Here is a 22,297-nt window from a genome sequence, read left to right as displayed (position 1 = left end):
ATAGCCTTAAAATACTGGCATTGGAAAAGCAGAAAGATCCAGAATCAATCATCTTCTACTCTAAGCAACTAGAAAAAGAAGAGGAAATCAAAACTCAAGTGAGCAATAAAGAGCAAAATAAGGCAATGGACCAGAAAACAGAAAATCAATGGAATCAAAACATGACATTTTGAAAAGATTTAAAAATTGATAAACTTCTAGCTAGATTAGTCAGAAAAAAAAAAGAACATACAAACTGCCACTATCAAGAATATCTGAACAAAGACAAGGTCCCTGCCCTCCTGGACGTCTAGAGGAAATAAATGTCATACAATTAAATCTATAGTTACAGATTATGGTAAACTCTGAGAGAGAATTCTGTCGCGGACAGGCCGATTTTGGTTGCAAGAGGGCACCTCTTTGAAAATTACTCAGCTTCCCGCCCTCCACTGGGAGTAAAGCGAGCTGTGCCCAGCTTCTCCCCGCGCTCACGGAGGCAGGTGGCGGCCCCACCCAACCTGCCCCCTCAAAAGCCCCGCCCCCTGTTCACTCCCACGTGCCCCGCTGCCGCCGCCGCCGCCGCCACGACCCTTCTGCGCAGGCGCGGGGGTGGTGCCTGGCGGAGGCGCGAGGTGGAGCGCGGCCGGCGGCTAGGCGGGGCAACCGCTGGGCGGGCGCCAAGCGGGCCAGTGCGCTGGTGAGGTGGCGTCCGTTCTGCCCGGTCGCTCCCGTTCCCCGCCATGCAGAGCCCAGTCTCGGCCACCTGGCTGCTCTGATCTGGTCTCAGCGCGGAGGGAGCAGAGGGAGTCCATGGAGGATCCCTCCGAGCCCGACTGGCTGGCGTCCGCGGACGGCGGGAGCCCGGAGGAGGAGGAGGATGGGGAGCGGGAGCCGCTGCTGCCGCGGATCGCCTGGGCCCACCCGCGGAGAGGCGCCCCAGGCAGCGCTGTGAGGCTGCTGGACGCTGCCGGGGAGGAGGGCGCGGCCGGCGACGAGGAGCTGCCCCTCCCGCCCGGGGACGTGGGGGTCTCCCGGAGTTCGCCCGCCGACCTGGACCGGAGCCGCCCCGCGGTTTCAGGTGCGACCCGGCCGTGCCCCACTCCCCGCGCCCCTCCGGGCGGCTGCCCCTGTCGCCCGGCTCGGTCTTGACTCCAGCGCGCGCTGGCCGAGGTGGACGGGCTTTCCTCGTTCGCTGGGCAGCAGCTCCCGAGCTCGGACCAGGGCCAGCCGCAGCCGCACCGCGGGCACCTAGCCTGCTCGCTCTTTCTCCGGGAGCTCCCTCTCCTAAGGCCAGTGGCTGTCATTAAACCGATTCTTTAGACCTCCCTGCAGAGTCTAAACTTCTAGAAACCGACACTGGGGAGAGGTTAACGCTGTAAAATGACGTCAGTCCTTGCTCACGTTTGGACTTGACTTTTGAATTAAGAACCTTGAACTCTCGGGAAAGTTCCCGGAGTGGTGAATTTGCAAAGTGGATGACAGGAGAGAGATGGGCAGCCAGAATATCCAGTTGCCACTGGGGCACGTTTCAAAACCTTTTTCCATTAAATGTTGTTATTATGACGTTAGCCACAGGGGGCAAAAGCAGTTGAAAGTCTGTTCCTGCCCTCTTACAGTTTAGTTTTTCTTTCTTGATTTACTTCTAATACATAAGAAAACGAAACGAAACGAAAAGCCTCTTTTCGCTGTCAAGCGGACTGATAACCTCAGGTGAAACAGGGCAATTGAAACGATGTTGAAAGTTAAATTTAGGTATGCTGTGCAGGCCTGGATATTTGTTAATAAAGTGAGTTTTTCTGGCGTGTTGAGTGGAGTTAGGCAAATGTGGTGGAAATAACAGACTTGTAAGACTCTCAGCTAGAGGTGAGACAGACTTGTTTGTAAAAAGTCGATGGTAACACCTCCCTGCTGGTTGTGAGGATGGATTAAATGAGATGTTGTGCACCCCGTTGGTTTATCGCTTCACACGTGACAACTTAAAAGCCACAGAAAATGGAAGTTTCTTTAACGCTGCTTAGTTTTTTTTGGAGTTGTTAGATTTTAAACGTACTGTTAGTGGTACACTAATGTGTCCTCTATAGTTTAAAGAATTTTGGATAGAATCGGTCATTCAGGTTCTAGCCGGAGGTTACATTCAGGCATATTCTAGAGTAAATAAATCAGAGAAGCCCTAGGGGAGCCATTTGTCTGATTGTTTAAGCTTTAACCAACGTCTGCTCCCGTTATAATGTTAGCTGATGGATGCATTGACGTTTAACCAAACAATGTGAAGCTGGAACCAGATCACAAATGGGCCTGCATTTGCCTAGCTACATTGGCAATTTGCGTATATGTTACTTATAATTTAGTCTGTAAAATAGCTAGCTTGCCTTTTTCTGCCCCTTACCGTGTGTAAGCTACCTTGTGTACCTGGATTTTTAAAAGAGCCTAAAGCCTTCAAAAGGCACTCGTTCTGTGAAAGTGAGGTATTTTATAAACAAACAGTATTAAGGCTAGAAAAAAATCAAAGCGAGAGGCCAACGAGATGGCAGGCCTGTAATCCCATCCCAGCATTTTGGGAGGTCTAGGCAGGAGAATAGCTTGAGGCTGGAAGTTCGAGACCCACCTGGGCAACATAGCGAGATCCCCATCTCTATAAAAAATAAACAACAACAACAACAAAAATTCAAAGTGAGGATAGAGTATAGTGTTAGAATACAAATGGATTCTTAGATTTCCTACCTTTTTTAAGGGTAATATCTTACCTATATCACAGCTTACAATTTGCTAAAATCTTTTTTAAAAAAATATTTTATTCTCCACTGCACTCCAGCCTGGTTCTGTCTTGAGACAGAGCAAGACTCTGTCTCAAAAATAAATAAATAAATAAGTTTTTATTCTCTGTTGGGTGCCATGGCTCACGCCTGTAATCCCAGCACTTTTGGAAGGCCTAGGTGGGTGGATCATTTGAGGTCAGGAGTTTTGAGACCAGCCTGGCCAACGTGGTGAAACCCCGCCTCTACTAAAAATACAAAAATTAGCCAGGCATGGTGGCGGGCGCCTGTAATTCCAGCTACTCAGGAGGCTGAGGCAGGAGAATCGCTTCTGAACCCGAGAGGTGGAGGTTGCAGTGAGCAGAGATGGCTCCAGTGCGCTCCAGCCTGGGCGACAGAGTGAGACTTTGTCTCAAAAATAAAAAAATAAAAAAAAAAAATTCTCACAACAGCACAGCAAGTTAGTTGTTATTCACCCTTATTCTCATTATGAGGATTCAGAATTAATAAACTGGTAATGACTGGTAGCTCATAGGACTTCAGAGGTAAATGGTTTGCCCGAAGTCAAATATCCAGGAAGTGATAAATCAGGAGGAAGCCTGGTTCTTTTTTCATCATCTGCCCCTTTTCCGTTTTGCCGTGGGTCCACAAGTGTTATAAAATAATTGTGTCTGTGGTTATTTTGGAGGTTTTTACCTTTAATGGGACTTTAAAATAGTTTCTGTGAAAACTGTTTAAAAAATTTTTAAAGACTAAAATGTTCATGATTGAGTAATTTAATTTTTAAGTTTAGTTATTTTTTAAATGACTCCATTAACTTCATTTGTCCTTTACCGTACGATTTCCATGAAACTACCTCACTAGTTCCAAGAAATTCTTGCCTTTAGATTAATATGAACATCATTTATGATGCTTAACTCTTACTTATATAAGCAAGAGGTTTATGTACTTTAGCCAGTGGAAGAATGTCATATGTCTGTTATCTTCAACAAGGCATTTAATAAAGCCTACAAACAGCATAAACCATAGTGTTGTTGGATCAGTGTCAAAGTGGAAGGATTAGTGCATTCCTTGTTCTAACTAATCAATGAATTCAGTAGTAATGATAGCTAATGCCTACATAGCAGTTAATATGTGCTAGGCATAGTTCTGTATGCTTCATATATATTAATTCATAACCAACCCCGTGATGTGAGTACTATTTTTGTTGGGTTTTTTTTTTTTTTTTGCAGTGGGTGGCTGTGGGGGTGGCAGTGGGAGGACAGAGTTTCACGCCTGTCGCCCAGGCTGGATTGTAATGGCGTGATCTCGGCTAACTGCAACCTCCACTTCCCAGGTTGAAGCGATTCTCCTGCCTCACCCTCCCAAGTAGCTGGAATTACAGGCACATGCCTGGCTAATTTTGTATTTTTAGTAGAAACGGGGTTTCACCGTGTTGGTCAGGATGGTCTGGAACCCCTGACCTCAGATGATCCGCCTGCCTCGGCTTCCCAGAGCACTGAGATTACAAGGCCACCATGCCTGGCCTTGTTCTCATTTCAAGAAAGTACAGAGAGAGGCTGGGCATGGTGGCTTATGCCCGTAATCCCAACACTTTGGGAGGCCTCTTTGGTGCACACCTGTAGTCCAAGCTACTCAGGAGACCGAGGCAGGAGGATTGCTTGAGCCCATGAGTTTCAGGTTACACTGAGTTCAGTGAGCTATAATTGCACCACTATACTCCAGCCTGGGTTACAGAAAAAGACCCTGTCTCAAAAGAAAAAAAAAAAAAGCACAAAGAAGTGAAGTGACTTCTCCAAGTTCCCAGTTAATACAAATCAGGAGCACTTAGCTCCTGTTGGAGAGCCTAACAGTTAGAAAACAGTGTTAGAATTCACAAAGAGCTGCCAGAGTAAAAGAAAATGTGAATTTGTAAGTCATTTAATGATTCATGGTAGTTTATAAATATGTGAACAGAATAAGAAAACCATTTCAAAGGAAGAAAGATGAGAAGAAGATGGAGCCCGGAATAAGAGTACACAAGATGTACCTGAGATGCTTGATGCAGGCAACCCACAAATTTGATTTTTAAGATTACTGAGCAGCTAACTTGAGAGAAACACAATCATGGGGTCTATAAAGTTAAAATAAACTGGTTATTTGAACCAAAACAGAACAGACAAAGGGTAGCCTGTCACAGTCTCTTGGTGAATGCTGTATGCTGAACAATATCTGTGGTAAAAGTGACTAATTTCATAGAAGTAGTTCTTATAACTTCCCTGAAATCCATTTCAGCAGAAATGGTTTTAACTACTGGTGCTATTGTGTCCGGAATTGGTGGGTTGTTGGTCTCACTGACTTCAAGAATGAAGCCACGGATTCTCGCGGTTAGTGTTACAGTTCTTAAAGGCGGTGTGTCTGGAGTTTGTTCCCTCTGATGTTCAGATGTGTTCGGAGTTTCCTCCTTCTGGTGGGTTCGTGGTCTCTCTGGCCCAGGAGTGAAGCTGCAGACCTTCGCGTTGAGGGTTACAGCTCTTAAGGCGGCGCGTCTGGAGTTGTTCATTCCTCCCGGTGGGTTCTTGGTCTCGCTGGCTTCAGGAGTGAAGCTGCAGACCTTCACGGTGAGTGTTACAGCTCATACAGGCAGTGTGGACCCAAAGAGCGAACAGCAGCAAGATTTATTGCAAAGAGCGAAAGAACAAAGCTTCCACACTGTGGAAGGGGACCCGAGCGGGTTGCCACTGCTGGCTCGGACAGCCTGCTTTTATTCCCTTGTGTGGCCCCACCCACATCCTGCTGATTGGTCCATTTTACAGAGAGCCGATTGGTCTGTTTTACAGAGAGCTGGTTGGGCCGTTTTGACAGGGTGCTGATTGGTGCATTTACAATCTCTGAGCTAGACACAAAAGTTCTCCAAGTCCCCACTAGATTAGCTAGATACAGAGCACTGATTGGTGCATTTACAAACCTTGAGCTAGATACAGAGTGCTGATTGGTGTATTTACAATCCCTTAGCTAGACATAAAGGTTCTCTAAGTCCCCACTAGACTCAGGAACCCAGCTGGCTTCACCCAGTGTATCCAGCACTGGGGCTGCAGGTGGAGCTGCCTGCCAGTCCCGTGCCTTGTGACTGGACTCCTCAGCCCTTGGGCGGTTGATGGGACCAGGCGCCATGGAGCAGGGGGCGGCTGTGCAGGAGCCCACGGTGGTTGGGGGAGGCTAAGGCATGGCCGGCTGCAGGTCCCGAGCCCTGCCCTGTGGGGAGGCAGCTAAGGCCCAGTGAGAAATCGAGCACAGCGCCGGCCCAGGGGGACCCAGCAGCACCCTCTGCAGCTGCTGGCCCAGGTGCTAAGCCCCTCACTGCCCAGGGGCGGCGGGGCCGGCTGGCCGCTCCCAGTGCGGGGCCCGCCCAGCCCATGCCCACCTGGAACTTGCGCTGGCCCACAAGCACTGCATGCAGCCCCAATTCCCACCCGCACCTCTCCCTCTACACTTCCCTGCAAGCTGAGGGAGCCAGCTGAGGCCTCAGCCAGCCCAGAAAGGGGCTCCCACAGTGCAGTGGCAGGCTGAAGAGCTCCTCAAGCACAGCCAGAGTGGGCGCCTAGGCCGAGGAGGCGCGGAGAGTGAGTGAGGGCTGCCAGCATGCTGTCACCTCTCACTATCTGTATTGCCTTATCTAGGTTCAACATACTGATAATCTGGTTTAATTTAGAGGAAGGTTTTAGCAGAGCAGATGTTCCATGTGTTTTGACCATTTTCCATAAGTGAGCTTTTGAAAGTCCGTGAGTGGTGGTGTGTTGGAGAGTATTTCTCAACCAGTGCATAAAATACATTGTTTTCCATCCATTGCAGACATGCATCATTCATCAAATATTTTGAGTGCCTACTGGGTGCAGTGGAAATGAAGGCTTTGGGGAAACAATAGTGACCTGTATTATATGGATGCTTGTTCACATCTTTATAGCCTAATGGAGGAAACAGTCAAAGCAAACGGTCCTAACAGACTGTGTATATGTGCTTGGATGGGGAAAGCTGTGCACTGAGGTATGGAGCCATGCCCTAGATGTAGGGGCCAGGGAAGACTTAGAGAAAGTGGCATCCAATTCAAGACCTGAAGAGTGAATAGCGCCAAAAGCCCTGAGGCTAGGTTCAATGCACCAAATTTGTGAACACCTGAAGTTTCTTTTTTCTTTTTTTTTTTTTGAGACGGGGTCTTATTCTGACACTCAGGCTGAGTGCAGTGGCATGATCACGGCTCACTGCTGCCTTGAACTCCTGGGCACAAGTGATCCTCCCACGTTAGCCTCCTGAGTAGCTGGGACTACAGGTATATGCCACTATACCCAGCTAATTTTTTGTTTTTTGTAGAGATAGGGTCTCACTATGTTGCCCAGGCTGGTCTTGAACTCCTGGACACAAGTGACCCTCCTGCCTCAGTCTCCCAACATGCTGGGATTACAGGCATGAGCCACTGCACCCGGCCAGTGAACATCTATTTTTTTCTAGAAAATATTCTGGTTAGTATATAAGATATGGTAAAGATGGGTAGGTTTAGGTTTATAGTTCTAATCCTCAAGAAAGAGTTCATTTTGATTTGTTTATTTGAAATGAAAACTTGATAAGTTACATACTTCATACGTACTTCAATTATGCTAAATAAAAAAGGTTATATAATGAGTTCTCTTATTTTTAGTTCTCCATTTTTAGTTTCTGCATTTTAAAGGACCAGTAATAACCCTTAGGTGTGGTCAAGGCAAGGTCATTCAGCAAGTGTTTATTAAGTGCTTATTATGTTCCAGGAACGTAATAAGTTCTGTAAGTTCCGGGGATACAGCAGTGAAATAAGTCCTCGTTTTGGAGTTTCTCTTGTCTTGGAGTTTCCTGGTTTCTTGGAGCACCCAAAATAAATACACAGTAGATTAGGTGGCAAGTGCTAAATAGAAAAGTAAAGTGGGTTAGAGATTGGGTAAGGGTCTTGGGGGTCATAATGACTTGGACTTATTGTGAGATGGGAAATAAATGGGCTGCTTGGTCCAAAAGAGTGACATGATGTATGTTTTAAGAGCCATAAAAAAGAACGAGATCATGTCCTTTGCAAGGACATGAATGGAGCAGGAGGCCATTATCCTCAGCGAACTAACACAGGAACAGAAAACCAAGCAACCACATGTTCTCACTAATAAATGGGAGCTAAATGATGAGAACACACAGACACATAGAGGGGAACAACATATACCAGGGCCTTTCAGAAGGTGGCGGGTAGGAGGAGGGAGAGTCAGGAACAGTAACTAATGGGTACTAGGCTTAATACCTGGGTGATTGCTTCTCGGTCTTTTGGCTAAGATCAAGTGTAGTATCTGTTCTTACCAGTTTAATACCTGGGTGATGAAATAATCTGTACAACAAACCCCCAAGATAGAAGTTTACCTATGTAACCTGCACTTGTACCCCTGAACTTAAAAGTTACAAAGAAAAAGGATTACTAGCTTCTCTGTTAGGTATAGAGAGGGACTGGGTGAGAGAGGGAGACCAGTTAGGAGGCTCTTAGAATAATCGAGGTGAGAGCCGATGGTAACCTGAATCATGTGGAAGGAATGGAGATGGCAAGAGGTGGTTGGATTCTGGGTATTTATTTAAGGTAGAGCCCATACAACTTGCTGATTGGATGTAGAGGGTAAGCGTGTGAGATCATGGATGATTATAAGGTTTTTGACCTAAGCAACTGGAAGATTTGGAGGTGCCAGCAACTGCAATATGGGAAACACAGGGATGAAGCCTTTGGGAGGCATGGTAAAGGTGAAGAATGAAGTTTTGGGTAGTAAAGTTTGAGATATCTATTAAGCATCCAAGTGGAGATGTTGAATACAGTAGTCGAGTTTAGGGCAGAAGTCCAGGCTCGAATTAGAAATTTGGGAGTCCTCAGTGTTGGTAACGGAGAGAAGAGGACCGTGAATGGAACCTGGGCCATTCCAAAGTTAAGTAGTGGGTAATAAATGCAGTGCTGGGGGCTGGTCGTAGTATTTTGTGATTGCTGCTTATTTCTTAATGAAATAGAAGCTAGATCCTCTCCTGAGAGGATGGAAGAGGAGGTGTTGGGAATTTGAGGAGAGAAATTGGCTCGTGTGCATTTCTTTAATTCTGCTGCCCTGGTGCAGGCATGGAGTTGGTAGACAGTTGGGTTTAACCAGGACTGGGAGTTTTGCAGGTGACCATGATGAGGGGAGAAAGAAAGAGTTGATTTTGTGAAGACCCAACATAATTTAAGCTGGCCAAGGAGGAGGGAAGCAAGGACGTGAAGGGAGAGAATTTCAGTGACGTGTGGGAGCAGTCCTTTGTAGGTTCTAGCAGGGCAGAAGAATATTGGGACTCGGAGTGCCAGAGGGACTGAACTGGGAAGACAGGAGGTGCTTGAAATTGAAAGTGTGGTGAGGTTGCAGCTACTGGTATTGACAAGATCCGAGATATGATTGGGGAACTAGAGGATGAAGTAGGATGGAGGATAGAATCATTGCAGGACGGAAGTTCAAAGAAATGAGAGGTATTAGTATTATTTTAATGAACAGTGAACTTCCTCCCATGTTGTTGTTGTTGTTGTTACTATTATTATTATTATTATTATTTAGATGGTGTCTCGCTCTTATTGCCCAGGCTGGAGTGCAGTGGCACAATCTCTGCTCACTGCACCTCCACCTCCCAGATTCAAGTGATTCTCCCGCCTCAGCCTTCCGAGTAGCTGGAATTACAGGTGCCCACCACCACACCTGGCTAATTTTTTGTATTTTTAGTAGACACAGGGTTTTGCCGTGTTGGCCAGGCTGGTCTTGAACTCCTGACGTCAAGTGATCCACTCGCCTCAGCCTCCCAAAGTTCTGGGATTATAGGCGTGAGCCACTGTGCCTGCCCCCGCCCCCATGTTATTATTTGGAAATTTAAGAGAAGTGGGGCTTGTTAGGCAGTGGGGAGGAAGGAGGATTGGAGCAGTCTATACAAATCTTGATTACATTTTTCTGTACCTTATATCCTAATACCAGCAAGCTAATCCATATTACAGGCCCATATCATGAGCATTCTCATAGCTGGTATTTCTTCTTAATGCAGTAACTACTGGTACTTCAGAGATGAATGCATTCTTGGATGACCCAGAATTTGCTGATATTATACTGAGAGCAGAACAAGCAATAGAAGTTGGAATTTTTCCAGAAAGAATCTTTCAAGGTTCAAGTGGAAGTTACTTTGTGAAGGATCCTAAGAGGGTGAGAATTTCACAGACCTACTATATGTAATGGCAACTTTGGTAAATACTAATTTAAATATGAAATCATCATGAGTTTCTAAAGATATTTTCCTATTAAGTCTGATTGTAACCTCTTTTCCAAAATAAAGGTCAGTTTTTGTTTGTTTTTTGAGATGGGGTCGCCCTCTCTTACCCAGGCTGGAGTGCAATGGTGCAATCATAGCTCACTGTAACCTTGACCACTTGGGCTCAGGTAATCCTCCCATCTCAGCCTCCCGAGTAGGTGGAACCACAGTTGCGTGCCACCACACTGGGCTAATTTTTGTAATTATTTGTAGAGATGGTGGTCTCCCTGTATTGCCCTGGCTGGTCTTGAACTCCTGGGCTCAAGCAAACCTCGGCTTTGGCTCCTAAAGTGTTGAGATTACAGGTGTGAGCCACTGTGCCCGCCCTCAATGTTTTGCTTTTACTAAAGCACTCTAGTGTTTAGAAACAGAGCTAATCATTTCAAGTCACAGTTTGCTATTTTGTTATTTTATACTTGGTTTCAAGCATTTATTGAATACCCACATTCAGCTGTAGCCTTTTTGAGTATATATATTCACAATTCCTTATCTTATGGAAGTCTATAACCTTAATAGTCAAACACGGTGGAAGGTTAAACCTTCAAAACTTGTTTAATGTCATTTCCAAAGTACTTGATTTTTTTCAAAGGTATGTGAATACCTTTTCTGGCATTTTACCCGCAGAAGGAGGCTCAGCAATCTGAAGCTTGAAAGTATTGGAATGTGAAAGTGAAATGAACCACAGGATGATTCTAAAGCGGAAAAGAGAAGTTGATGTGGCACTTTGCTCCACTTAGTCTAGAATTTTTCAAAAATATGTTATTTTTTCTAAAAGCTTTCTGAATGATGCATAATGAGCAGTTCTTTTCTCTGGGGAAATAACGTTTATAATTTCACCCAATTTTTTTTGCAAAGATAGAAGTTATATTTTTAAAATGATTTTAAAGCATAATCCCTTTTTAAGATTAAAATGTATTTGAAGGTACTGTCAATCTCTCAATCTTTATTCTAAGCTTGATTTCTTAATTTGATCTTGTTGACTTTTTTACTAGTGACTCAGACCTTATTGCATTGTATTTATTGTGTTATAAAGCAATTATATACTTAAAATTATAGTAAGATTTGTTCTTGTCTAAGGATAATTGAGCTTCTAAATTGAATATGAATATATTGTATCAAACAATAGGAGTACAGAGACTTAGACATTCATGAGCAAAAAAAGATTTTTTAATAGGAGAGAGTTTATTTTATTTAATTAATCAATTTATTTATTAAGATGGATTCTCACTCTGTCACCCAGGCTGGACTGCAGTGGCACAATCTCGGCTCACTGCAACCTCCACCTCCCGGGTTCAAGCGATTATCCTGCCTCAGCCTCCTGAGTAGCTGGGATTACAGGCGCTCGCCACCACGCCGAGCTAATTGTTGTATTTTGAGTAGAGATGGGATTTCCCCATGTTGGCCAGGCTGGTCTCCTGACCTCATGTGATCTGCTCACCTCCCAGAGTGCTGGGATTACAGGTGTGAGCCACCGCGCCTGGCCAAGAGTTTACTTTAAATTCGTTCCTGAAAAAATAACTGGAAAAGAATTAGGGTAGAGAATCTGACAGCATGGATGTACAGTGTATCTTATCGTTATCTTTGTATTTTAGAGGTGGTTTTTGTCATTGGATTAGTTAATTTAACAAATACTTGAATGTCTACTGTGCATCAGGTACTGTTCTGAGTACTAGAAATGCAGCCCTAACAAACCAAGTCCCTGCCTTATTAGAATGTACATTAATGTGGGGAAAGTAAACAGCAAACATGTAATGTGGATATTTAATAGTGAATAACACTGTTTGACCTAGAATGGTGGTTTTTTGAAACATTTAAAAATCAGTGAAAGTCTTTCTTTTTTTTTTTTTTTTTTTTTTTGAGGCAGAGTCTCGCTCTGTCACCCAGGCTGGAGTGCAGTGGTGCGATCTCCACTCACTGCAAGCTCCACCTCCTGGGTTCATGCCATTCTCCGGCCTCAGCCTCCTGAGTGGCTGGGACTACAGGCAGCCGCCACCATGCCCAGCTAATTTTTTGTATTTTTAGTAGAGACGGAGTTTCACTGTGTTAGCCAGGATGGTCTCGATCTCCTGACCTCATGATCCGCCCGCCTCGGCCTCCCAAAGTGCTGGATTACAGGTGTGAGCCACCTCGCCCAGCCCAGTGAAACTGTTTCTTAACTTGGAAGTCCAGCAATATAAAACAGGTGAAATTAGAGTTAATCTGGTTAAGTGGCATGGGGTCTTGGAGCCTTGCTCTCACCTTCCCAGGGTTTGTCAGAGCACAGTTTGAAAACTCTTGATTTTAGATTGTTGAATAAGAATGAATATGAAAATGTGATTGGAACTAAATCTCTTAATATTTGAGGTTTATAAATTCTCTTAATAGTTTGAGGATTTATGCCTACATCTGTGGTGGGAAGCAGTAGAAAGCAATTTATTAGAATGCATTTTATGGGTGATTATATATGTAAAAAGTCTAATAAGATTCTTACTTTTTTGCTCTAGAAAATTATTGGTGTGTTTAAACCCAAATCAGAAGAGCCTTATGGTCAACTCAATCCAAAATGGACCAAATATGTCCATAAGGTCTGCTGCCCTTGCTGCTTTGGCCGAGGCTGCCTGATTCCTAATCAGGGGTACCTTTCTGAAGCAGGTGCCTATCTTGTGGACAACAAGCTTCATCTGAGCATTGTACCCAAAACAAAGGTAAGCCAGACTTTATTTTTAACCATGGACTCTTAATTTACAACCTGCTTATATCTGACTATTTCAGTAATTATTCCTAATGATAGAACCTAAAGTGGAGCCCCTTTTTTGGTAGTAGTCCCAGAGTCATGAGTGACTGGTAACTAGTAAATTGATTCTAGTGTAGATCCACAAAGTATTTAAGGGAATGAGTCTTGTCCCTGTGAGATCTGACGATGCTAACAAAAAGAGGATAAAGAGCTAGCATTCAGAAGGCAGGAAATTATCAGGGGATCCAGAGATCCTACTGAAGGCAGAGATAACCAATGTGCTTAAAGACTACTATTGTTGTCCTTTCAGCCTTTATACAAAATTTTTTTCTTTTCTCTTTTTTTGTTTTTTTAAGAGACAGGGTGTTGCTGTGTTGCCCAGACTGGCCTTAAATTTCTGTGCTCACTCAGTCCTGCTGCCTCAGCCTCCTGAGTAGCTGGGACTACAGGCACATACCATCATGTGCCTGGCACCCACATCTTTTCTCTTTATCATGGCTCACTGCAGCCTCATCCTGCTGGGCTCAGGTGATCCTCCCACCTCAGCCTCCTGAGTAGCTGGGACTACAGGCACATACCATCATGTGCCTGGCACCCACATCCTTTCTTTTCTTTTCTTTTTTTTGAGACAGGGTCTCATGCCCAGGCTGGAGTGTGGTGATGCCATCATGGCTCACTGCAGCCTTGTCCTGCTGGGCTCAGGTGATCCTCCCACCTCAGCCTCCTGAGTAGCTGGTAATACAGGCGTGTACCACCACACCCAGCCAGTTTTTGTATTTTTAGTAGAGATGGAATTTCTCCATGTTTCCCAGGCTGGTCTCAAACTCCTGAGCTCAAGCAGTCTACCTGCCACAGCCCCCCGAAGTGCTGGGATTATAGGCGTGAGCCACTGCACCCAGCTAACCTGGCATCCTTTCTAAATTTTTACTTGAAGCCTTCTTCCTTAAAATGTTTATTCCTAAGTCTACAGTTTAATGCTGTTAATTTGACCACTGGCAAATTTTAGGCCTCTAAAAGGCTTTTATACCACTCTCAGAAAGAAATACATGCCATTCATTTAACAAGGCTTTGCAAAATTCCCTGGCTTTTCTGTTTTAGATTTTCTGGGGCCTTTATTACAGGGTTAAACTTTGCTAATTTTCATCATTAGAGTGCGTTTCATGGTGTATATTAAAAGAGATACTATAATGCAAATTCTAACCATTTTTCTAAATTGTATGTTTCTAGGTGGTTTGGCTTGTCAGTGAGACATTTAACTATAATGCGATTGACCGTGCAAAATCAAGAGGCAAAAAGTATGCTTTAGAAAAAGTGCCAAAAGTAGGTAGAAAGTTTCATAGGATAGGACTCCCTCCTAAGGTAAGTTTCTCTGATAAGCTTTATTTAGAGGGCATTTGGGCACATACATCCAGAGCTCTAGGAGCTAGGCGTTGTGCTGTTAGCTGTGGATATTATAGCACAGATTTTTCATCTTCCAGGAGCTTATAGTAAACAGGTAATTTCAGTGTAATATAAAGCTGTTGAGACGATGGTAAGCTCAGGGAGCTCTAAAAGGATAGATGGATGCCTAAACCAGTTTAGAGGGATGGGACATGTTTCCAGGAAGAGGTTGCATGAAAGGCTTATAAAGTAATGGGTAAAACCACAGGTCTGGAATCAGACCTAATCCCAGCCTCTCTGCTAGTTTGCTCTGAGACCTTGGGCAAGTTCTTTACTCGCTCTCTCTTTCTCTCTCTCTCTCTTTTTTTTTTTTTTGATAGAGGGTCTCACTCTGTTGCCCCAGCTGGAGTACAGTGTTGTGAACAGGGCTTACTGCAACCTCGACGTCGTGGTCTCAAATAATCTTCCTGCCTCAGCCTTCTGAGTAGCTGGGACCACAGGTGCACACCACCACGCCTGGCTAATTAAAACAAATTTTTTTTTTGTAGAGACAGAGTCTCACCATGTTGCCTAGGCTGGTCTTGAATTCCTGGGCTGAAGCAATCCTCTCGCCTTGGCCTCCCCAAAGTGCTGGGATTACAGGTGGTAGCCGCTGTGCCTGGCCAAGTTCCTTACTCTAAGCCCCAGTTTCTATAAAATGAGAATGACAAAAACTACCTCTTAGGTTGTTGTGAGGATAAAACTAAGAAATTCATGTCAACTACTTGGTACATAGTAAAGGTTAAGTAAATGGTAGCAGCTATGTTTACTTACTACACATTAGATTTTCTTTTTTCTTATCACCTTTAAATAAACCTGAGGGATGATGAGCAGCCAGCTAAAGAAGGGTAGAGAGGGTTAATGGGAAATGCATTCTAGAAAAAGCTTTAAGATTTATTTTTTAGAAATGTATTTGGCTTATGATTTTCTTGCTTCTGTACATTTATCTAGATAAAAAGAATTTCAGTAGGAATTAATTGTTAACCTAACTTTTAAGATAAATTTTACTCAAAGTGGGCAGGAAGTTTGAAAGTTTTTAAAAGGCCTGTTCTTCCTCGGACATGCTGAAATAAGTGTGACTAAAGGAGGATGTTATTTCCATATTTGTGACTACTAGTTCTTAGTTATAAGTATTTTAAAGAACACTTTTAGGAAGTCATTAAAATTTCATGCCAACAACAAAAACATAAAGTGTTAGAATAAAAAGCAGATTTTCTTTGTGGTGATTTGTTTATGTTTTTGAAGCAAACTAGGGTTACTTATTACCTGTTTGTCACGTGCTACTTAAATTTGTATTTCCTTCTCCAACGAATTGTTTACTGTTAACTAGTAATCTTAGTAACAAAATGCCTTCTTAAATGGTCATATCTTCAAGGAAAGGACTTTTTTAAAACCACTATCAATATTATGATTAATAGATTTGTTCTTTAAAATTTAAGACAGGGCATTTAATCTGTGTGGTTAAGGAATCTGTCCTTTTTTTTTTTTTTTTGAGACAGTCTCACTGTGTCGCCCAGGCTGGAGTGCAATGGTGCAATCTTGGCTCACTGTAACCTCCGCCTCCCGAGTTCAAGCGATTCTCCTGCCTCAGCCTTCTGAGTAGCTGGGACTACAGGCGTGCGCCACGACACATGGCTAATTTTTTGTATTTTAAATGGAGACAGGGTTTTTACCATGTTGGCCAGGCTGGTCTCAAACTCCTGGCCTCAAGTGATGCACCCGCCTCAGCCTCCCAAAGTGCTGGGATTACAGGTGTGAGCCACCACACCTGGCCTCATCCTATTTTTAAAATAAGATAATTTATTTAGAATTCAAAGAAAGAGTCTAACAACTAACAAAAATGAAAAAAGAAAAAAATTATTTACTGTATTTTATGTCATGAAAAGAATCTGGAAAAGTTTCTTCAGTAAGATAAAATTGCATTGTTATTGAATAAGCAGGATAGGTTTAAAATTTGGCCTCCATAATTAAATTCATCTTAATGAATATTTTTAGAAAAATGGCATTCTTTTTCAGAGTGTCACCTTGAAGACAAATGTTTATTCTTTTTAAAAATTTTCCCAAAATAGCTGCTATGGTCTTTGAAAGTCTAGGGGTAAGCATTTTTTATTTGCTATGTATTCTTTACGTGATTATTTAAAATTAGTGTATAAAAATAGTTTTCTTGATAAATGTGGCTTATCTAAATTAGTGTTAAGTCTTCCTATTGTGTTTACATGACATATTTTTTGACAGTACTGCTGAGAAATATAAATATTAATCCCCTTGTTCTTGTACTTTCTTTTCTAACTATAGTTCTTAAAATTATAGATTGGTTCCTTTCAGTTATTTGTTGAAGGTTACAAGGAGGCTGAATATTGGCTTAGGAAATTTGAAGCTGACCCTTTGCCTGAGAATATTAGAAAACAATTTCAGTCACAATTTGAAAGATTAGTTATTTTGGATTACATCATCAGAAATACAGGTATTGAAGTTCTCTCACTTGTTCACTCAAATCTTGTTCATTTTCAAACTATATTCTTGTTATCCAAATCAAAGCGGTAAACTTTTGTTGCAGAAGTCTTGAAGCCACTTTCTCTGTCTGCCTTGGCAAACAGATGTAGTATGGACTGTCCTGGGCAGAATTCATCCTGTGTGGGATAGATTCTGACTAATAGCAGGCTCCTAGATCAGTTCCTGTCCCCTAGGGAGGAATTTCCTAGGGGTAGGGAAAAGTCAGATATTGGAAATGTTATCTGCATAATGTGAGTAATTAAGGCTTCATTGTATAAATTATGTTAGGTGTTTATTTTGACATTATGTAACTCTTAGTATAGTCTATAAATACACTAAACTCTTAATTTTTCCTGTGCTATAAAGGAGCAATGATGTAGACCAGGGATGTCTAGTCTTTTGGCTTCCCTGGGCCACACTGGAAGAATTGTCTCGGGCCACACATAAAAACAGTAACACTGGCCGGGCGCGGTGGCTCACGCCTGTAATCCCAGCACTTTGGGAGGCCGAGGCGGGTGGATCATGAAATCAGGAGATCGAGAGCATCCTGGCTAACATGGTGAAACCCCGTCCCTACTAAAAATACAAAAAAAAAAATTAGCCGGGCGTGGTGGCAGGCGCCTGTAGTCCCAGCTACTTGGGAGGCTGAGGCATGAGAATGGCGTGAACCCAGGAGGCGGAGCTTGCAGTGAGCCGAAATCGCGCCACTGCACTCCAGCCTGGGCAACAGAGTGAGACTCCATCTCAAAAAAAAAAAAACATTAACACTAATGACAGCTGATGAGCTTAAAAAAAAAAAAAGTATTAAAAAAATCGCATAATGTTTTAAGAAAGTTTACAAATTTTTATTGGGCCACATTCAAAGCCATCCTGGGCAGCATGCGGCCTGCAGGCCACGGGTTGGATAAGCTTGATGTAGATTATTCAAAGCAGGGGCTCCCCACTGTGGGTCCCTGGACTGTCAGGGTCAGCATTACGTGAGAATTTGTTAAACATGCATCTTCTCAGACACTAGACCTGGACCTTTTGGAATAGAAATTGCAAGTGGATGCTGGCAGGCTGGGTTTTAAGGTACCCTCCAGGTAATTCTGATGCATCTGAAGTTCGAGAACTACTGGTTCAAAATGTTTTCTTATTTAGTTTTTGGAAAAGAATCAAATAATTTTCCAGATTTACTTTCTTAATTTTTATATATATATATATGTGTGTGTATATATATATATATATATTTGTAGTCTACTTCTATGCTGACATGAGGTGAGCCTGCTTAGAAATTTGCCTAGAAATAGGGGTTAATGCTTTTTCTTCCTAAAGTGAAGAAAAGCTCTTTGATTTTAATAACCTTGATTTAATAATTGTATCACCTCACAGGGTAGTTTTGAGGATTACATGAATTATTGCATACTAAGCACTTAAAACAATGTCGGCCCAGAGAAAATATTCAATAAATGTTAGCTCACATTTATGTTTGTTTTTTTTTTTTTTTAGTTTCTTTGTGTTAAATTGTGACCTTTAATATGCTACGGATAACCAGTGAAAGTCTCAAAAAATCAGGAGATCACTAGATTTTTCTCATTGATATTAAGCCATGATGTCCCTAGAAATGAAGTAACACATTTTCTTGTTTGTTTTGAAAGACAGGGGCAATGATAATTGGTTAGTCAGATACGAAAAGCAGAAATGTGAAAAGGAAATTGATCATAAGGTAAGGAAATTTAGAATTTTATATGTTTATATATATATATACACACACACATATGTATATAATTGTGTATAACTTGTGAATTATATATATATATTCAATTTCTGTAAAAGATTCCTTTAAGTTATTCTTCACCATTTCCTCCTTCTTTCACTTAATCTTTGGTTTTTAAATCTACTTTCTCTGTTTTTCTCACACTTTTTATTTTCGTCACTTGTTTACGTTGCATTTCTTGATTCTTGATTTTTTTTTTTTTTTTTTTAAATAGAGATGGGATTTTGCCGCGTTGGCCAGGCTGGTCTCGAACTCCTGGCCTCAAGCAATCCACCCGCCTTGGCCTCCCAAAGTGCTGGGATTATAGTCGTGTGCCACCACGCCCAGCCAGTTCTGTTTTTTCTTTTATTAATTGTTGGGCAGCTTTATTTTTTATTTCATATTAGAATAGAAGAATAATACCTGCCTAGTACTTTTTTAGAGTTTGAGAAATATATAGAATCCCCATATTTTGCTTTTATGTAATAAAGGCTTCTGGGATTTTTGTTCACCATGTTCATATTTTACTAATTCACTTTCTTCTGAGTCCTTTCATTCAGTATTAGATAATACAGTATTACCTAATAAATGACGTGTGCTTAACCTGTGAATCATGTCCACTGAACTTAAAAAAAGTATTGAATACTTTTGCTATTTATAAGAAGCTGGTTTTAACATATATAATAGACTGCATAGAGCCTCAACACTGATATCAGAGTTATAGATTTTAGAGTAATTGCTATCGACTTTGAGTACCAAGTTCAAGTTTTAGATATTTACGTAAGTTTTTTTTTTTTCAGAACACTTTTACAAGTTTAAAACAGTTTGTACATTTGGGAAAGTTTTAAGTGATTAAAAATATTTCTTCAATATTTATAATTTATGTTCTAAGTAATGACTTAAAGCTGTTGCATCATTTTTAAAAGTTTGTGCTTTTAAATGTTTATCAAGGATATTTAAAAATATATATTCATAGCACTTAGCAATAAAAAGGAACAAACTTGATATAATAGCGTGGATGAAACTTAAAATTATGCTGAGTGAAAGAAGCTACACATAAAGAGAACATATTGTATGATTATATTTAAAAATTAGAAAATGCAAACTAGTTTCTAATGACAGAAAACAGACCAGTAGTTGCCTGGTCTTGGGGTAGAGGGAAGGCTGGACTGCAGAGGGACACAAGGAAACTTTGGGGTGAAAGTTTCACATATGTCAAGGCTCATCACATTGTACTTGTTAATATAAGAAGTTAATTGTGTGTAAATTATACCTTAATATAGTTGTAAATAGGAAAGAATGGTAGAAATAATAATAAATGGTAGTTGTAGCAGAAACGGGCTTAAAATACAAACATAAATGCACATATGTATAAGCTCATGATTGAGTCCAGGAGTCTGAGACGCTGTGTCTACAAAGAATTAAAAAAAAATTTTTTTTTAAGTGCCACTTAAGGATAAAAGACTTTAAGATAGTAGAAAAAGTAAAATGAAATAAATTAGCCAGACATGGTGGCAAAAACCTGTGGTTCCAGCTATTTGGGAGGCTGAGGTGGGAGGATTGCTTGGGCACAGGAAGTCAAGGTTGCAGTGAGTTGTGATTGTGCCTCTGCACTCTAGCTTGGGTGACAGAGCAAGACCCTGTCTCAAAAAAATAAAAAAATTAAAGATAATTAAATAACATAAGCTCCCGAAATTATTTTATTTGTATATCTTGAGCAGTTAGATTTTGTTGAAAATTCTTTAGCTGTAAGTATTTTGTGCACTTTCAATGAGGTGTAAGACATTTAATATAAACTAAAAGAAATAAAGTTGGCATACCTCAACTTTTAAATTAAAAAGTTAATTTTTAATTTAATGCTGTATTGCTTTTAAATTAAAAATTTTCTTTTTTACTTTTTGTTATTGTATCTAGGCCACTTAGTAATGGCCATCTGTCTTTAAGTAATCAGAATACTCTTTTTTCTTTAAAAAACACACACGTTTAACTTTATTCTGTTTTAATTTCTAAGTAAAGCAATTCCAAAAATACGAAGTTAACATCAGAGCCATGTGAACCACCGTGATAAAATAAAACACATATTCACAATAATTACCTCTAAAGATAGTTCAGCTTGATAAATTACCTTCCACAGAAATACTCTTTAACATGAAAACCCTCTTTCTCCTGAGATCTTTATTTCTGTTATGGAAGAATACAGAAGTTAGGAACGGCCTACTGTATTAGTACATTCTCACACTGCTATGAAGAAATACCCAAGGCTGGGTAATTTATAAAGAAAAGAGAGTTAATTGACTCACAATTCTGCATGGCTAGGGAGGCCTCAGGAAACTTACAATCATGGCAGAAGGCACCTCTTCACAGGGCGGCAGGAGAATGAGTGCGAGTAGGAGACATGCCAGACGCTTACAAAACCATCAAATCTCATGAGAACTCACTTACTATCAGGAGAACAGCATGGGGGAAACTGCCCCCATGATCTGATTACCTCCACCTGGTCCTGCCCTTGACACATAAGGATTACAGGGATTACAGTTCAAGGTGAGATTTTGGGTGGGGACACAGCCAAACGCTAACACCTACATTCAAGAATATATTGAGGTTCCTTCTACTAGGTCTTATTATATTTAATTATGGTCTTTGCAGGAGTTCATTTAGAAACATTTTGTATTTGATTTATTTCTTTGGGACCCTAAGAAAGACTAGGTCTTAATAAGGTGATTTTATGGCCGGGCGCGGTGGCTCACGCCTGTAATCCCAGCACTTTGGGAGGCCGAGGCGGGCGGATCACGAGGTCAGGAGATCGAGACCATCCTGGCTAACACAGTGAAACCCCGTCTCTACTAAAAAATACAAAAAATTAGCCGGGCGAGGTGGCGGGCGCCTGTAGTCCCAGCTACTCCGGAGGCTGAGGCAGGAGAATGGCGTGAACCCCGGGGGACGGAGCCTGCAGTGAGCCGAGATCGCGCCACTGCACTCCAGCCTGGGCGACAGCGAGACTCTGTCTCAAAAAAAAAAAAAAAAAAGTGATTTTATTAAGGTGTTTAAAAAAATCAGTAATATTTTACATCATACATTTAAGCAATGAATCTAGCAGTAAATTATCTAGAACATCACTTTTTAAAGTCACAATATTTTCAAGCCTTTTAAAGAGAAAAAACTTGAAACCATTACTGAGTAATGGTATAATATCAAATTTTTTAAAATAGTGGTTAGGAAATACACTATTTTTTCAGACAGTCTCTTCCATTCCTGTGTGAATTTGTACTTTTTCTGGTAACATTGTTAATTTTTATAGGCTCTTCAGAGAGAATATGTTCTTAAACCTCAATAATTATTATAAATAATTTATCCTTTGGGAATATTTATATAGGTTCTTTTATCAACATATCATTTTTCTACTCTATAGGAATCAAAATGGATTGATGATGAAGAATTCCTTATTAAAATAGCTGCAATTGATAATGGTCTAGCATTTCCTTTTAAACATCCTGATGAATGGAGAGCATGTGAGTATTTAGAACCTTCTGTAGAGTCTATAATTACCTTTTTTCCAGAATGAGAAGGGAAAAAAATTTACAGATACCATAGCGGAGGAAAAAGTAGATGAAATATGATTATTCATTAAGGCTCAGTTTTAGGCATTAGGGATGCAAATGTATACTACAGGGTCTTGCTGTGAATTGTTTGCTTATTCTGGGATGACTGGTTTTGATTTTTAGGTTTTGTGTTATCCTTGGAAAATGAGTTTAGTAGTGTTTCAGTTTTTAAAAAATACATAACATTGAAATTATTTTAATATTTTGGTAGAACTATATTTTATGTTTTTGGTTGTATTCACTTATAAAACAATTTAGGCCTGCCCTC

General features: G+C 41.4%; 1 protein-coding gene and 1 pseudogene across 7 annotated transcripts in view; both read left to right on the top strand.

Moving 5' to 3' along the window:
- The first annotated feature begins 622 nt into the window (after positions 1-622).
- Positions 623-22,297, top strand: part of PI4K2B (phosphatidylinositol 4-kinase type 2 beta) — a 72,385-nt gene continuing 50,710 nt past the window's right edge. For 6 of the 7 annotated variants that reach the window (XR_009210469.1, XR_009210468.1, XR_009210470.1 and 3 more), the window contains exons 1-7: positions 623-1,057; positions 9,810-9,964; positions 12,554-12,754; positions 14,011-14,142; positions 16,513-16,666; positions 18,333-18,400; positions 21,840-21,939. Coding sequence is in view for 2 of the 7 variants with exons in the window: in XM_032135251.2 (XP_031991142.1) it covers positions 790-1,057; positions 9,810-9,964; positions 12,554-12,754; positions 14,011-14,142; positions 16,513-16,666; positions 18,333-18,400; positions 21,840-21,939 (1,078 nt within the window). In the remaining 5 variants the exon portion in view is untranslated. The remainder of the gene's footprint in view (positions 1,058-9,809; positions 9,965-12,553; positions 12,755-14,010; positions 14,143-16,512; positions 16,667-18,332; positions 18,401-21,839; positions 21,940-22,297) is intronic. The other variant, XM_058430048.1, reaches the window with a different exon arrangement.
- On the top strand, positions 8,030-8,124 carry LOC116457174 (U2 spliceosomal RNA; annotated as a pseudogene).

The sequence above is a fragment of the Hylobates moloch genome, unplaced genomic scaffold (genome assembly GCF_009828535.3).
Source record: "Hylobates moloch isolate HMO894 unplaced genomic scaffold, HMol_V3 SCAFFOLD_17, whole genome shotgun sequence".
NCBI lineage: Eukaryota > Metazoa > Chordata > Mammalia > Primates > Hylobatidae > Hylobates > Hylobates moloch.
The sequence above is the reverse complement of the archived record's forward strand: the minus strand, read 5'-3'. Positions and strand labels throughout refer to the sequence as shown.